The sequence below is a fragment of the Phyllostomus hastatus genome, unplaced genomic scaffold, assembly GCF_019186645.2.
Source record: "Phyllostomus hastatus isolate PE091 unplaced genomic scaffold, TTU_PhHast_1.1 phas_contig_524, whole genome shotgun sequence".
Classification (NCBI taxonomy): domain Eukaryota; kingdom Metazoa; phylum Chordata; class Mammalia; order Chiroptera; family Phyllostomidae; genus Phyllostomus; species Phyllostomus hastatus.
Window position 1 is genome coordinate 16,443,694 of NW_025333900.1, and position 17,861 is coordinate 16,461,554.

At 35.0% G+C, this 17,861-nt stretch overlaps 1 protein-coding gene across 5 annotated transcripts in view; it reads right to left on the reverse strand.

Moving 5' to 3' along the window:
- The window catches only part of ZNF326 (zinc finger protein 326), a 43,399-nt gene that overhangs the window by 19,912 nt on the left and 5,626 nt on the right, over nt 1-17,861 (reverse strand). Inside the window, exons 3-7 of one of the 5 annotated variants that reach the window (XM_045847120.1) lie at nt 14,954-14,989; nt 14,747-14,858; nt 12,220-12,361; nt 9,685-9,883; nt 809-920 (exon numbers count right to left, since the gene is read on the reverse strand). In XM_045847120.1, coding sequence (XP_045703076.1) covers nt 809-920; nt 9,685-9,883; nt 12,220-12,361; nt 14,747-14,858; nt 14,954-14,989 — 601 coding nt within the window. Of the gene's footprint in view, nt 1-808; nt 921-9,684; nt 9,884-12,219; nt 12,626-14,746; nt 14,859-14,899; nt 14,990-17,861 lie in introns of those variants that run through there. The other 4 variants (XM_045847119.1, XM_045847122.1, XM_045847123.1 and 1 more) reach the window with 4 other exon arrangements.

The following is a 17,861-nucleotide window of genomic DNA, read 5'->3' on the forward strand; positions in this document are numbered from 1 at the left end:
AGGCTTTATAACCAATGGCCTAAGAGCCATGAAGGAATGTATCTAATCTTACATATACTTGGTCACACTGTATTGCTGGTATTTCTTGCACATTTAGAATTATTATAAATAATATTGTAATGGGCATCTTTTTAGATTAAACTCTTCCATATTTTTAGGTTATTTTTGGAGAGATCAAAAAGTCATTACAAAATTCAAAACATTTTTAAAAATGCTAAATTGCCTCCCCGTAGTTATAACTAGTCACCAGAAAATTATAACAGTGCCCTTTGACTGCATCCCAGTTAGTAAATCAGTATTTCTTTCCTCCTTGCTAATAAAATGCTATGCTATTATTTAAATTTTCAGTTTATTTCACTGACAATGAGTTTCTAATGTTTCAATATCTAGAACAGCTAGTATCTACTTATTTACTCTTCCTCATAATTTTCTTTGGATTCAGGGTTGGAAAGACGTGATACATTTGTAATATTTAGTTTTCCTGTCCAAGAATATCACTGTATCACCATGTAGTCCAATCTCAAAGACTTTGTGGTTTTCTTCATGTTATGACATATATTGCTCTTTAAGAATACTGTATTTCTAAATATATTTTATTTTTGAATTACCATTACTGAATGGGACTTCTTTTTTCTTATATTTTCTCAGTGGTAACTGTACATAAATATCAAAAATCAAAAGCATTCTTAAGTATCTTTAATTAAAACTTTTCATTTGACGCTCAGGAATTTTTAACATTCCAACTGATTTCACTTTTCTAGAAAATGGTTTTTCAATGAGCCCAATTTTCTGATTATTAAGCACAAACCTGTATCCATCTCCATATTTCTCACTGTTTTTTTCTCTTCTGCGTCTTTGCTTCTCTCGCCGAGCTTCAATTCGCCGCTTTTCTTCTTCTTCATTCTTTGGATCAATTTTTGCTAGAATATCAGACAAAAATGTCAAGACTACACATTACTTTCTCATTCTCCCTTTCCTGCCCCCAGTTCGTAAAGTACAGACATACAAAGTTAACTTGGTGATGGTAGTCTACATTGAACTCACCAAAAACAATCAGAGTTCAAGATTACCCAGTATGTCTGAAATTTAATTTGAATACAATTGTTTTACCATATTTACTTTTCACCTATGTGATTATTTGCTATATATATTTAATCTGTTCATTTTTCTTATTCCCATTTTCAGCCATAATATCCTTATCACCTTAAACAGCAATTTTCAACCAGTGTGCTGCAAGAATTTTTAAAACATGCAATACCTGACTATCTAGTCAGGGTCACTGACCTTTTTTCCCTTAGACTGTCAAATTTAAAAAATGATAACAATCAACACAACAATAGCTATCTGGTATGGCTCAATGGATTGAGCAATGCCTGGGAACCAAACAGTCTCTGGTTCAATTCCCAGTCAGTGTACATGCCTGGGTTGTGGGCCAGGTCCCCAGTAGGGGGCAGCATGAGGGGCAACCACACACTGATGTTTCCCTCTTTCTCCCTCCCTTCCACTCTGCCTAAAACTAAGTAAATAAAATCTTAAAAAAAAAGATGGGGAAAAATATAACATTTTTTGTCAGATCAGCAAAAAATATATTTTTGGATCAAGTTTTGCTAGAATATATTTTTTGCTGTGCCACACAATTTTAGTAATTAGTTTATATGTGCTGTGAGATGAAAAAGGTTGAAAATTGCTGATTAAAATCATCTTGAATACCACTTTAGGAAACACTAAAGTCACCTGACCCAGCATTAAAATGAAAATCAAATGAGAACTGGAGAGTTTTATATATGAAAACTCATATATATTACAGCAGCCTTCCCAAAATTTCTTAAAATGTGTAAGTTCTAAAATAGAAGCAGATTCTTCCTTTTTCAAAAAAAAATCCTGGTAAAAAATTTACCAGTTCAGCCATTTCCAAGTGAAAAATTCAGTGGCATTAAGTACATCACAATGTTATGCAACCACCATCATGACTTACTTTCTTAACTTTTTCATACCCTCAAACAGAAACCCATACCCATTAAGTGGTCCCTCCCCAATTACCCTTTCCCCAAACCCCTGGTAATTACTAATCTGCTTTCTGGCTTTATAGATTTTCCTGTTCTGGATATTTTATATAAATGGAATCATACAATATATGGCCTTTTTGTCTGGCTTCTTTTATTTAGTATAATGTTTTTAAGGTTTATTCACATGTTATACCATGTATCAGTACCTCCTTCCTTTTTAATGGCTGAATAACATTCCATTGTATAGATATATCACATTTTCTTTTAGCCATTTGCTTGTTGATAAGCAAATGGATCAATTCCACCTCTTGGCTACTGTGAATAATGATGCTATAAATATTTGTGTATGAGCTTTTTGTTAGAATACTTTTCTTCAATTCTTTGAGGTATGTTCCCAAGAGTGGAATTGCTGGGTCACAGTGTCGGTCTATGTTGAATAATTTGAGGAACAATCCAACTGTTTCCCATAGCAGCTGCACCACTTTACATTCCCAACAGTAATGTGTGAGGGTTCCGATTTTTTCACGTCCTCGCCAACACTTGTTATTTTCTTTTTGATTGTGTACCATCTATCTACTACACATGGTATGCAGTGTGTCTCATTGTAAGCCAGTTCTTTCTTATAATACATTTAACTCAAGACTTTAAAAAAAAACAAAAAACCAAAAACCAAAAAAAAACCCTTATCTGGCCTTGGCCAGGTGGCTCATTTGGTTGGAGCATCATCCTGTATAACAAAAGGTTGCAGATTCAGTTCCCAGTCATGGCAGATACCTAGGTTGGGGGTTCAACCCCGAGTCAGGGCACATATGAGAGACAACCTATTAATGTTTCTCTCTCCCATAGATGCTTCTCTCTCTCTCAAATCAGTAAACATATCCCCAGGTGAAGATTAAGAAATAGTAATAATAATAATCCTAGTTGGTATGAGTGCCAGCCTGCAAACCAAAGAGTCGCCAGTTTGATTCACAGTCAGGGCACATGCCTGGGTTGCAAGTCAGGTCCCAGTTGGGAGCACACAAGAGGCAACTGATGTATCTCTCACACATCGATGTTTCTCTCCCGTTCTCCCTCCCATCCCCGCTCTTTAAAAATAAATAAATGAAATCTCTTAAAAAATACCTAATATAAAGTCATGAATATCTGGGGATTCATAAACTTGACAGCAAATATTTAAGAGGCACTTGCTATGTAATGTTTCAAAATTATATAAAATACTTTAAAATTCAATATCTAGGTTATTATTCATCATTTTGAGTTTAAGTGTATATTCTTTTTTAACTAATTTTTAAATATGTTCATTAATTTTAGAGAGGAAGGGAGAGCTAAAGTAACCGATGTGAGAGAGAAAAATTGATTGGTTGCCTCTCATATACACTCTAAACTGGAAATCAAACCCACAACCTCTGTATGTGACCTGATTGAGACCCAAACCCCCAACCTTTTAGTGTAAGGGATGGCACTCCAACAACTGAGCCACACTGGTCAGGACAAATATATGTTCTTGTTATTTAATCATTTTCAATATCCTCATTCAATTTCCCTAAAACCCTCATTCTATGGAAAATCTACAGGTATATGACCTCAAACTAGAAGTAACTACAATTTCCTTTTATATAACTAAAGCTATGATATATGTTGAACCTCCAGCCAAATGACAGAACATGATTCCTTTCCTCCTGCTTTCCAACAAATCATATAGTCTATACTGTAAGACCTTTTATTCCTGAATATTCAGCAGATACCTTTCAAAATGCTCACCTCACTCCTGACAGTGAAATGCTGAACTGACTACAGAATTTTCGCTTTATTCTTAACTTCACTCACTATTCTCAAATATCATTAAAAAGGAAAAAAAACGTGGACTACATATATCTGCTTTAATGGCAAATCAGTTTCTATATCAAACTTTGCAATATTTACTTAACTGTGCCTGCAAAATATATCTAGAATCTTCCCTAAGAGGATCAACTGAATTGCCTACTCTAGTAATATCTAGAGTGCAAAACGTGGTAAGTATCAATCTGTCAATCAACACAGTATGAAAGATATCCCCACAATACACATTCTACTAACTTAATATCAGGTGTCCAGAATTCCAGAATATTGTTATTTTTTATTAATATAGATATCAATTTGCAAAGCATAGCACAAAAGTAAATTTAAGAACAGTTATTAAATCTTTCCTGAATTTCATGTTCTAGTCCATGTTTTGAGGAAAGAATCAAACATTGGTAACTTCAATTTTTTTTCAAATATGATACTTTAAGTTGTCCATAATGTTACAAGTCAGGGGGGAAGTTGTTTCAAAAGAGGACAAAATAATACAAAGCAACTTTCTGTTACAATAACACGCAGGTTTAAGTGAAGGATTCCTAGAGCAAGACTTGTCCTAGAATAAATCCTGATTTCGCCATTTACTCATTGTTTGACCTTAGCAGTGAGTTATTGATCTGCTCTGTGCCAGTTCTCTCAGCTTTGGAGAGTTGATACGCATACCTGTATCTGAGCAGGATGGTGTGAGAATTACATAAATAATGCACATCATATCCTTTTAACACAGAAGCTAGTGTGCAGTAGGCATTTAAGTACTAGATTACTGTCATTAACAGTAACTACAATCCCACTTTTATCAAAATGAATACATTAATCCTTGAGCAATTTAAATGAAGATGAAATTCAAAAAATAAAACAGGATATTATTGCTATCCAAAACCATATAGTAAAATTGCAATTTTGAACTAGAACTTGCCTAGGCCTCCTTGCTTCTTTCCCTTCTCCTTGCTTTTATTAATTATTTGAGCTAGCACCACTAGTTTAGCACTTCCAACATCAAAAGAATACACTCTAATAAATTCATTGTAATACTCAACAGATCTTATTTTTAAAAGTAGATGCAAAAATTTTGAAAAATTGACCAGAAAACTTTGAAAGATTCATTCATGACAATTATCTAAACTTCCTGCAGTCCCCACTAGGTTATGTAATCAAATATCAATTCTAAAGAGAATAATTTTTGAATCCTTGTAATATCACCTAATTTAGGAAGACAAAACACTTCTCAGTCATCAAGGCAAAAATAAACAACAAAAAATAATTCATTATACAGAAACATACAGGCAAAGTATTTGTTGTATATTATTTTGCTACTATGTTTTCATAGAGAATGCTAAAAAAAGACATTTCCTTAGCTTTTAATTATGTAGATCCTTGACAATCTAACTTGTCAAATGTACTTGTTTCTTTTTTGAGATACAAAACAAAGTTTAAAAATAAAATACAATAACAAAGAAAAGTAACAGTGGCTCTGAAGTGCTTTTTAACAAAAGCCTGACAGATACATTTCACGTATCATACAATTCACCCATTTAAACTGTACAATCCAATGATTTTCAGTGTATTTCCAGATATGAGCAAACATTACCAGTCAATTTTAGAACATTTTCAATACCTTGCAAAGAAACCTAGCACCCTTTCCTTTAGGTATTACTCCCTATATAAACCACAGTCCAATCACTAATATACTTCTGTCTCTATAACTTTACATATTCTACAGTTTTATATAAAAAGAATTAAATGGTATGTGGACTTTCGTGCCTGGCTTTTTCTTTTAATATATTTTTTCAATTGTGCTATTACAGTTGTCCCATTTCCCCTCCCCTTATTCCCCTCTGCCCTGCACATCCCCTCCCACCCACATTCCCCACCTTTAGTTCATGTCCATGGGTCATACATACAAGTTCTTTGGCTCTACATTTCCTATACTATTCTTAACCTCCCTCTGTCTATTTTCTACCTACCATTTATGCTACTTATTCTCTGTACCCTTTTCCCCGGTCTCTCACTCCCACTCCCCTGCTGATAACCCTCCATGTGATCTCCATTTCTGCAATTCTGTTCTTGCTCTAGTTGTTTGTTTAGTTCGTTCTGCTTTTGTTTTTTGTTTAGGTTCGGTTAATAGCTGTGAGTTTGTTGTCATTTTACTCTTCACATTTTTTATCTTCTTTTTCTTAGATAAGTCCCTTTAATATTTCATATAAGGGCTTGGTGATAATGAACTCCTTTAACTTTACCTTATCTGGAAAGCACTTTATCTCCCCCTCCATTCTAAATGATAGCTTTGCTCGGTAATCATGGACATAGGTCCTTGCCTTTCATGACTTGGAATACTTTTTTCCAGCCCCTTCTTGTCTGCAAGATTTCTTTTATGAAATCAGCTAAAAGTCTTATAGGAACTCCTTTGTGGGTAACTCTCTACTTCTCTGTTGCTGCTTTTAAGATTCTCTCCTTATCTTTAATCTTGGGTAATACAATTATAATGTGCCTTGGTATATGCTTCCTTGGGTCCAACTTCTTTGGGACACTCTGAGCTTCCTGGACTTCCTGGAAGTCTATTTCCTTTGCCAGACTGGGGAAGTTCTCCTTCATTATTTGTTCAAATAAGTTTTCAATTTCTTGCTCTTCCTCTTCTCCTTCTGGAACTTCTATGATTTGGATGTTGGAACGTTTAAAGTTATCCTGGAGGTTGCTAAACGTCCCCTCAATTTTTTTGAATTCTTGTTTCTTCATTCTGTTCTGTTTGAATGCTATTTCTTCCTTCTGGTCCAAACCATTGATTTGAGTCCTGGTTTCTTTCCCTTCACTGTTGGTTCCTTTTACTTTTTCCTTTATTTCACTTTTCATTGCCTTTACTTTTCCCTATATTTTGTGACCATCCTCAACCATTTTTGTGAGCACCCTGATTACCAGTGTTTTGAACTGTGCATCTGATAGGTTGGCTATCTCTTCATTGCTTAGTTTTTTTCCCTGGAGCTTTGATCTGTTCTTTCACTTGGGCCATTTTTTTTTTCTTTTTTGTCTCGGCACATCTGTTTTGTAGTAAGGGGTGGAGCCTTAGATGTTCACCAGGACAAGGCATCACAGGTCACTGCATTCTGATGCTGTATGTGGGGGAGGGGTCCGAGAGGGAATAGTGTTGCTTGTTCTGCTTTCTGCCAGTTTTCAGTCACTTCCCCCACTAACCACAATCAAATTCTGGCCTTCTGGTGCTAATTCCTGGATGAATGGGCTTATGTACATTCTAGAACCCTGTGGGTCTTTCCTATGAACTCTCTGGTGAGGCTGGGAGTTTCTATCACTGCTACCTTAACCCCCACGGTGTTTTCACTCAGAGGCTTTGAGGCAGCACTGGAACCCTGGGTTGTGTGGTCTCTCTCGCTCCCCAGTTGTTCCTCCCCGTTTGTCTGCACTCAAATGTGGGACCAGTCTGCCAGCTGCTGCCTTGCTGCGCATCCTCTCCACCCAGCTGCCCGTCTCCGCCCCTTCTACTGGTCTAGATGAATATTTCTTCTTTAACTCCTTGGTTGTTGGACTTCCAAACAGTTCAATTTTCTGTCAGTTCTGGTTGTTTTGTTTTTAAATTTGTTGTCTTTTGGCTGTGCAAGGAGGCACACTGTGTCTGTCTACCTACTCCTCCTTCTTCGGCAGGAGTCCTGTGACCAGCTTTCTTCACTTAGCATAATCTTTCCAAAGTTCACCATGGCTGTAGCCTGAACCAATACTTCATCCCATCTTATGACTGAGAAATACTCCACTGTGTGGACGTAACCCATTTGTTTCTTCATTCATCCACTGATGGATATTTAGGTTGTTTCTACCTTTTGGCTCCTGGGAATAATGCTGCTATAAACATTTGTATACAAGTTTTTACATGGACGTGTTTCCATTTCTCTTGGATATATACCTAGAAGTAGAAACTGGTAGATGATATGGTAATTGTTTACCAATTTGAGGAACTACCTGTTCTCCAATGAAGTTGGATCATTTTACATTCCCTCCAGCAGTGTGTGTTCTGATTTCCCCACATCCTCACAAAGGCTTGTTGTTATCTCTTTTTTTTTGTTGTTCTAGCCATCCAGGTGGGTATAAAGTGGTATCTCATCATGGTTTTGATTTACATTTCCCTGAACACTAATTAGTGGGCACTTTTTCGTGTGATTATTGGCTATTTTTGTTTCTTTGGGGAAAAAAATGCCTGCTCACATGCTTTGCTCACTTTTCAATTTGCCTAAAAATTCCTTATTTCTGTGCCCTGATCAGTATGGTTCACTGGCTTGGCATCATCCTGCGAAGCAAAAGGTCAGCAGTTCAATTCCCAGTCAGGGCACATGCCTCATTTGCAGCTTTAGCGCCCAGTCAGGGGATGTATAGGAGATAATTGATCAATGTTTCTCACGTCAATGTTTCCATCCTTCTTTTTCTCCCTCCCTTCCCCTCCCCACCACCCCAAAATAAATTAAATCTTCTAAACAAAATAATTCCTTATATATTCTGGTTACATGTCCCTAATCAAATACATGGTTTGCAAGTACTTTTTCCCACTCTGTTGGCTGATGGTATGCTTTGTAGCACAAAAGGTTTTTAATTTTCACGAAGTCCAATTTATGCATTTTTCCTCTTGTTACTCATGTTTTTGGTGTCCAATCTAAAAGTTCCCTGTGAAATCCAAAGTCATAAAGATCTACCCCTATATTTTCCTCTACGAGTTTTATAGTTTTAGTTTTTACGTATTGCATTTTAACTTTTGCATATGGGTATCCAGTCTTCCCAGAAATATTTGTTGAATATTTGTTAAAATATTCAACATCCTTGTTAAAAACCAGTGATCATAGATTTATGAGTTTATTTCTGGACTCTTGATTTTATTCTACTGATCTATAATGTCTGTCCTTGTGCCAGTACCACAGTCTTAATTACCTCAGGTTTGTATTAAGTTTTAAAATCGTAAAATATGAGTTTCTCTAGTTTGTTCCTTTTCAGGGTAGTTTTGGGTATTTTAGGTCCCTTGTAATTCTCCAAGAATTTTAGAATCAGTTTGTCAATTTTTGGAAAGAAGTCAGAAGGAACTTGGATAAGGACTGTGTTGAAAGTATGGATCAGTTTGGGGAGTATTACCATCTTAACAATGTTCAGTTTTCTGATCTATAAACATATATTTAGTTTTTCCATTTACTTAGGTCTTCTTTAATTTCTTTCAACAATGTTTTGTGGTTTTCAAAGTACAAGTTCTTTTCTTCTTTTGTTAAATTTGAGTATTCTGTTCTTCTTGATGCTAACATGAATAAAAGTATTTTATTAACTTCATTTTCAGATTGGCTCTCCATTCTTTAACAATGTCAAAATGTACATATGACTGTCTCTAAGAGTCACCATGTCCAGAAGATTAAAAGCAAATTAATTTTCTAGAAGAAACACAGCCTTTCCTGTTACCAAGGACCATGAAATATTTCTTCTCTTCATCTTCATAAAGATTCTATGTAGTTAGATATAACACTTCCTCAACAATACCTCCAACAATAAATATACTATAATGCCCAAGAAAGGAGACTGACTCAAAATCATGCATGAAGCCATTTAAAAAATATAGATGTTCTGACTCTACCCTAAACCAAGATTTAAGGAAAAGGGGTGGAACAAGGGCATATTAATTTAAAAATTATCTTGGCAATTTTGATGTTCATGACTAATAACGGTACTAGGGGATTCACAAACCTAATTTCTGCAATTATAATTATTATGCAGTTTGTCTATACAAATATGAAAAAATTATCTAAAAGCACCAAATTTACAAAAAGGTAAAAATTATCCCAAACCACAGCAATTATATTTTCTTACTTACTGGGTGATTTGTTGAGGCTCAGCTTCTCGACGGGTTTTGCTAGCTTGGGTTTCTTGATAAAGGTTCCACTGGTCTTATTAAATGGCTGCATCATTTTTCTCTTTATTCCTCTTGTAGCAGCAACTGTCACATTGGCAGATTTGTTTTGGTAGTCAACAACAATTCCAGGTCTATGAATGCTTCCAAAATCACTCATATGCTGCAAATTTGTGAAATCAAGAAATATTTATTAGCATAATACCCAAAGATAAAGAATGAATTCATATAAAATGTACATGTTATCTATCTAGTAATTTTTACCTGAAAATTCCCCAAAATGTAACTAAATTTTACATGTCCACTCTGAACAGTGAAAAACTTTGTAAATTATTACATGAACTCAAATCCAGTGAATTAATGCTTTTATTTCCAGTAGAAGAAATATGGATATTTCCTACCTACTTTTTATTTTTACAATTCAAAATTACTTGAGATCATAAACATATGTGCCTGTCAAAATATTACCACTTGTACAACTCTCTGACAACTCCTCTTCAGAGTTCCTAATTGGTATTTTCCCATAAAAAGACCTTAAAAGAAATCTTTATTGTACTAAATGCTAGCTTAAAACTAAGAAACACAAAGAAGAGCATATTTGAAGTTTAAAGTAAAAAACACCCAGAAATCATTTAGGATCTCTCCCTGTTGAAAAAGGGAATGAGAAGGCGAGATGGAACATTAGTATGAAATAGGAGAGTTAAAGCATAAAACCATGCATCAACTTCCAAGACACACTTCAGATAAAGAATTGCATCTGACGTTCCATTCACATTCTTACCTAGAGAAACATATTCTGACCCAGAAGCCTGAGAAGCAAAAGTTTACAGACGAAGAGTCATGCAACCAAACGACTCTGTGTCCTTCCTCTTCTCTTATCATTAACTATAACAAAATCCACTACACCAAGAGGTCACATGTCCATAGGAATTTGTTCTGCTAACCTTATTTTTAGAAGATAAAGATTGAGGAGTAATCTGAAGAGAAGGATCCAATGGGAATTGTACAAGTGAAGATTAAAAAAGAAAATCCTATTTGTTCATCTACTTCATTAACAGGAGAAAAGAAAGAAAAGTCCATTCGGACTAGAATGGTGAATACAAAGTTCAGGAATACCTGTTTTTCTATTTTGAAAACAAAATTGATATTTGAAGTCTCATTAAGAAAAAAATCATTTGCCTATAAAGTAATACACAGCATGAAAAATGTTAAGTGCTTTCGTATTTTACCCCAACTATTTTCAATTAACCTACAATCAAAAAGTATGGTGATATAGCAACATAATCAGTTGCTTACACATATGTTAGGCTTACAATACCTATCCTATCTAACCTAGTAGACTTGAGTAAATTAGTGCTTCCAGGTAATATATATAGTCATATCAGAAAATCTTCATTAACTATCCATTAAAGGTGCAATGCATTTTACATAAGAGTTAACTGTTGTAAATGCAAAATTTCTAAACAAGTTTGACATACTACACTGATGTACCAAAAGCCAATGAACAGTCAAAAACATGTACCCTACTACACTTTTTACCAAAAGTACCTTCTTCTGCAAAGAGAATATTAAGAGCAACTGACTCAGGAAAAAAAACCACATTTCTTACATTATAGCAAAAATACAATATTCTTTATATGACCAAACTACATAATAACTCCATAATCTACATACACTTACTAGGTAAAATTTCATGTTAGTCAAGTTACCTAAGAAAATAGGCATAATCTTAACACTGCATATCCTAAAATCAAATACTTGAAGACTACTATATCTGCCCATTTAAGCAATAATTTACAAAATATTACTTCCTAGGAAGGAGCCATAAACATGTACACGTAGTAAATTATTTCTCAATAGTAAAACTAATGACACAGGAAAAATAGAACACCCAGCAATAAGACATATTGTAAGAGTGTTGAGTTAGCAAAATTATACTGACCACAAATCCTTCTACAACCTATTATACATATCAACTTCTTCACCATGTAAACAAGGCTAAGCTACCCTCAACTATCACCAACTTTTAGTCTCTTGTGTTTAATGTGAAATATGGAGCTTTGAAGAAATTCTACCTGCTAGAGTTTAGTAGCAAACTATAAACATTTTATCATACATTGCACCTTTAACCTACTCAAAACTCCAAAGGGTTCAGTTACCTTTTACAAAAATCCAAGAACTGTCCCACCAGCAAAACTGCTAGTGTTCACAAGGTAAAATGCAACTCCTTTTAACCCCTTTTAGACCAAACCTAACATCCTCACCTTTTTATTAAAGGGAGATTTGGCAAAACTTAATGAACAATCATCTCACACTGCAACTTATATTCTGAGGTGCTGGAGAAAGTTTTACAGGCAACCTAAAATTTATGCTTAGGACTCAGCTTTTCTTCAAAATACACTGGGATGAACAGTGTTTATTCTAATTGAAAACCATGGTCTTGAAAGGGTTTAAAAGAGTGACTAGTGAAAAGAATCTGAAAGATTCTGTTGTACTTACTCCTCGGCCTCGGCCTCTGCCTGTTGATGGTCCTCCAAAAGCATCATAGTTTCTGCTTCCAAACGTACTTTCAGGATAAGCAGGCGTTCCTCTCCCCCGAGAGCCTACAGGTGCAGGCTTCATATGGGGTGAAGAAAAACTGCTGTAGGAAGAGTAATTCTCTCTTCCTCTGTCCTCCATAAACCCAGGCCTCAATTTTGAACGGGAGTAAGGTGCTTCCCAGCTAGACCCGCCCTGGTTTCTACCTCCGAAAGAGTCAAGGCTATTCCGGTAGGAGCTCTCAAATCGACCACCATAACTACCTCCGAAGCGGCTTTGTTCGGGTTCATTAAAACCATAGCCAGATCTGTATAGATCTCGCCCACCCAGAGAAGACCTGGAGTCGTAAGACTCATAAGGTCCAAACCTGGAAAAGTTGCACAGTGAGGGAAAAAACAAAAGTAAGCTTACTAATGTTAGACAATTCAAAAGACAAATTATCAGATGACATTTATCAACTAAAATTCATTTACACCATACTGGTTTGCACAGTTCTACTTTTGTTCACACTTGATTAGGGCTGGGCAATTCAACATGAGACCAGATAGAAAGCTACCTGAGTCAGTTTTTGCATATGAATTGAGGTAAGCAAAAGTTAGCTTAAAAATTTGTTTTATAGCAGTTTTTCTATTTTATTAAAAAAGATTTGCCTGTAATTATTTAAGCCCAGCCCTAGTCTTAGAAAAAGTTATTTGCTGAAATTCACAAACTACTCAAACTTTCTTTGAATCCATCCCTAATATTACAAAACAACAAAATATTTACAGTATTTTGGCTTTCAATAGGGACACAAATTAAAGACTACACAGATGTAGGCTATTTGTGACACAGGAGAGATCCTTTTGCACCCTCAGTAATCTATATCACAAAACTGCTTCACAGTTTTTATAGTATTCAAAATTTAGAGAAGTATCTCTGGTTATAAAATTTGACAACCTGCCAAACTTTGGCTAAGGTCAATAATCAATCCTCAGTTGCTTTTCACTTATAGAATAGTAAATCTAACAAATCTAGAAGGATAAGCACATAAAATAGAACATAAAAGAACCACCAACATATATCCTCTGCATATGAATTTTCAAGGCAGATGAGAAAGAATCCATTTTATAATGTCTTCAATTATTTGAAAAATTATTTCCTGGCAGGAAATTATCACATAAAACTACTCTAAAAAAAGGGGAGCACACAGTCTCCTCAAGGTTTTAATAGTGTCAACAGAAGAAACAAATCATCTTGCTTCTCACAAATCCAAAGTATACTTGATATCTTACAACATGGTTTTATAAAGTTCCACAATTACACATGAGATAAACAATAACATCTACATAATTTATACATATTACATTTACATGTAACAAGGCAATAACTGATATATTAAAACATTTGAATTTTACATTACTTCAATTATTTACAGATTGCTAAATAGAAGGTACTATTTACTTCCAAATCCTAGTAACCATATAAAAATCATTATTCTTTCCAACTACAGTTTTCAAAACATCTCTCATATAAGCAAAATTGTCATAACTGTTCATTTTATTGATTTTTCTCTACTATAAACCATAGTGGCACACTCAAAGCAGAAAGAAAAGTAAGCATCATTTAGTCCATCCTTAAGGAATCCAGATCCTTCAATTTATGAAGAAGGACAATAGTTTCAAATGTTTCCTAACTAGTTTTATTGTTATTTACTAGGAATCTTTGTCTCAAAAAGTAGACCACCTTTGCCTGAAAAATGGTCAATACTAAAGCCTGTAGTAGTTCAACTAGGTTTAAGCTTTCCACAGTATCAACAGCAAAATATAAATACATTCTAAACTCTAGTGCATTAAGCTAAGCAAAAAGTATAGTATTCATAGCTTAAATACAATGATCCTAGCCTACAGCATGAGTGCTTTTGGTGTGGGTAGTACCTGCCAATAAATAACCTAGACACATAAAGAACATTTTTATTATTATAATATGCTCTTACTACTTAATTTAAAATTAAAATGATAAGAATAGCTATCTTAAATGTTTCTTAGAAACTGAATGTGGCTAGGCTATTTCAGTTAAACCCATTCTAGTCAAAGACTGTCCTGCTGCCTAACATAGCACCCGGCATTATGAAAGATTTTTCAGAAATCATTAAGAAAAAGCTTCATATATAATATTTCCAGTAACATCTTTATATCATTTGTTCAGGACATTATGATTGACAGGAGTTAAAACTAAAAGAAGTAAAAGAAATATTCACTGCTAAAGACAGAAAATCTTAACACTATTATATAGAAATGATAATAATTATCTGAGGTTCCTGAAATAATGTCTGCCAATGATTCTGAGATAATTTTTATAACCCTTAATTAATATCTTTAAACATTTAAGGTGATTATTAAATACCAAACAGTGAATTTCAAGTATCATAACATGCCTAAAGAATTCTTAAATTAAACTATCCAGAATCTTATAGTCTTCTAATTATTTGGCCAAGTGATAAGCAATTTACCTGCTACCCCCACCACCACCACTGTGATTGTCCATGCCATATGACTGGTTTAGGTAGGAGTCCATGGATCTTTGACCCCCATAGGATCCATGGCCATAGTCACGATCCATCCCTATAAAGAGTTTAAAAAGAAAAAAATTAAATGATGCTCACCTTTACTGGCACTCAAAAGAAGAATTTTTAGATAAATATCCTTGAATGCCAGACCTCCATAAGATCCAGGGCCATAATCACGATCCATTCCTAAAAGAGTCAATAATAAAAGGTTGATAAATATACCATTCTATTTGGGAATCTTTGCATAAAACATAAGTTATTCATATTAATCATCTGAACAAATAATTCATCAGTAACATTAAGCTAAAGTCACACTACACATTTAAAAAAATGCAGCTGATAATTTACTGAAAATTCAAATTTGCTTTAGAAACCTAATGTTTCAAAGAATGACATTAGCAACTAAAAAGTTCTATATTAAAATTATTTTCAATTTAACCAGTATTTATTTGACTATCTACTACCATAAGGCCAGTATTAGATACTACAGAGTACATATTAATAATAAAAAGTTACTATTCTCAAGAAAAATCAGTATTTAAAAATGTCAAAAGGGAACATTTTTGTTACAAATATAGTATTCTGCATCAAACTGCTCTCTAAATGTCTAACAGCTCAGAAGCAACCACATTTTCAATTAGCCAAATTTCAATTACCTTACGTAGTAATTGAGATAGCTATTTTTACAAAGTTAAAATCACTAAGTGGAGCCAATCTATGGTACTGTACCTGTAAATAATTACTTAACAAATATTTAAATACTCAAATACTTTGAATAAGGGAATTAATATAAATTGTAGTAATACACATACTAAAAAAGTCAAATACAATAATACTAATATTTTATTATACTGCAATTCTACTTCTATTTCAGCATCTTACATAAAAAATAAATAAAAGATAATAAAATGAATTTATTATGATTATAAAAATGACAACATTTAAAAACCATTTAGAATGTGTTTCCTATAAAGTCCTTTAAAATCTGTCATTACCACCCTCCCCAAATTTTATACACTAATAAATGCAATAGTATACACAGAGCAATACCTTAATTTATATTTTTAAAAACATTAAATACATTTTGTACTTCCAGTCAAGATGGTAGACATTCTTTGCTGTCTTGTGCAACCACAGAAAGAATTACAACTAAATCTCAAAACAAGTAACACCCAAGCCCTGGCTGGTGTAGCTCAGTGGATTGAGCATGGGCTGTGAACCAAATGGCGGCCAGTTCGACTCCCAGTCAGGGCACATGCCTGAGCTGTGGGCCAGGTCCCCAGGAGGGGGTACACAAGAGGCAACCACACATTGATATTTCCCTCCCTCTCTTTCTCCTCCCCTTCACCTCTCTCTAAAAATAACTAAAAAAAAAAAAAAAATACCCAGAACAGTCAGAAAATCGTCCAACAACCAAGGATTTAAAGTCACATTCATCCAGATGGGAAGCAAGGGAGGAGAGGAGGAGGAACAGAGCCAGACAGAAAGGCAAGGCGACACAGTATGGTGAGGAGAGGTGGCAGTGGCAGTAGAATGGGCAAGGGCTGTCCCACATTCATGTGTGGTGGATAAAAATCAGGAGGGATACATTGGGAGCCAGCAATTCCAGCCCCAGGCTAGAATGCACAGCCCAGAGTTCCAGCACTGGAATGATAAATCTCCATAACTTCTGGCTGTAAAAACTAGTGGGGGTTGGGGCAGAGTTAGACACTCCCAGATTTTCAGGAAACTCCCCTTAAAGGGTTTGCAAAACATATGCAGACGAGCCCAATGGGGGATTTAACACCAGGGCCAACAGCTGGAAGGGTGTCAGTTGCATACAGGGAATGCATAAAGTGACTGGAAATGGGGTGAGTGCTCAGGAAACCTCCAGAAGCCAGGCAGAGGCAAAGTCCGCTCACTTAGCCCTCCTCCCACACAAAGCCACAAAGTTACGAAGCAGTTTGCCCCTCCCTCACAATAAACTAAGGCTTTGCCCCCACACAATTTATAAGCGACTTTTCTATAACAGGCCATGCTACTAAGACAGGGAGTCATAGCAGCTCTACACAGGAACACACACAGGGAGGCTGCCAAACTGAGGAGACAAAGAAATATGGCTCAAATGAAAAAACAGAACTAAGAAACAGAAAAGAACTATGGCCCAAGAAAAAAGAACTAAACAAAATGAAGATAACAAATCTATCAGGTGCAGAGTTCAAAACACTGATGATCAGGACACTCAAAGAAATCATTGAGTACAGCAACAAAATAAAAAAGACATAGGAAGAAATGATGGTTACAAGTGAAATAAAGAAAAATCTACAGGGAACCAACACTGGAGGAGATGAAGCCAGGATTCAAATCAATGATTTGGAACATTAAAACAAGTAAACATTCAACCAGAACAGCAAGAAGAAAAAAGAATTCAAAAAAACAAGGATAGTATAAGGTACCCTGGGACATCTCCAAATGTACCAACACACAAATCATAGGAATGGCAGAAGAAGAGGAAGTACAAGAAATTGAAAACTTCTTTGAAAAAATAATGAAGGAAAACTTCCCTAATTTGGCAAAGCAAATAGACATGCAAGTCCAGGAAGCACAGAGAGTCCCAAACAAGTTGGATCCAAAGAGGACACCAAGACACATCATAATTAAAATGCCAAAGGTTAAAGAAAAAGAGTAAATCTTAAAAGCTGCAAGATGAAAGCAGTTACCTACAAAGGAGTACCCATAAGACTGTCAGCTGATTTCTCAAAAGATACTTTGCAGGCAAGAAGAGACTGGCAAGGAATATTCCAAGTGATGAAAAGCAAGGACCCACAACATAGTTTACTTTATCCAGCAAAGCTGTCCCTTAGAATGGAAGAACAGATAAAGTGCTTTCCAGACAAGGTAAAGCAATAGGAGTTCATCATCACCAAGCCATCATTACATGAAATGTTAGAGAGACTTATGTAAGAAAAAGATCAAATTGATGAACATTAAAATGGCAACAAATTCACAACTATCAACAACTGAATCTTAAAAAAAAAATCAAACTAAGCAAACAACCAGAATAGAATGGAATCATAGA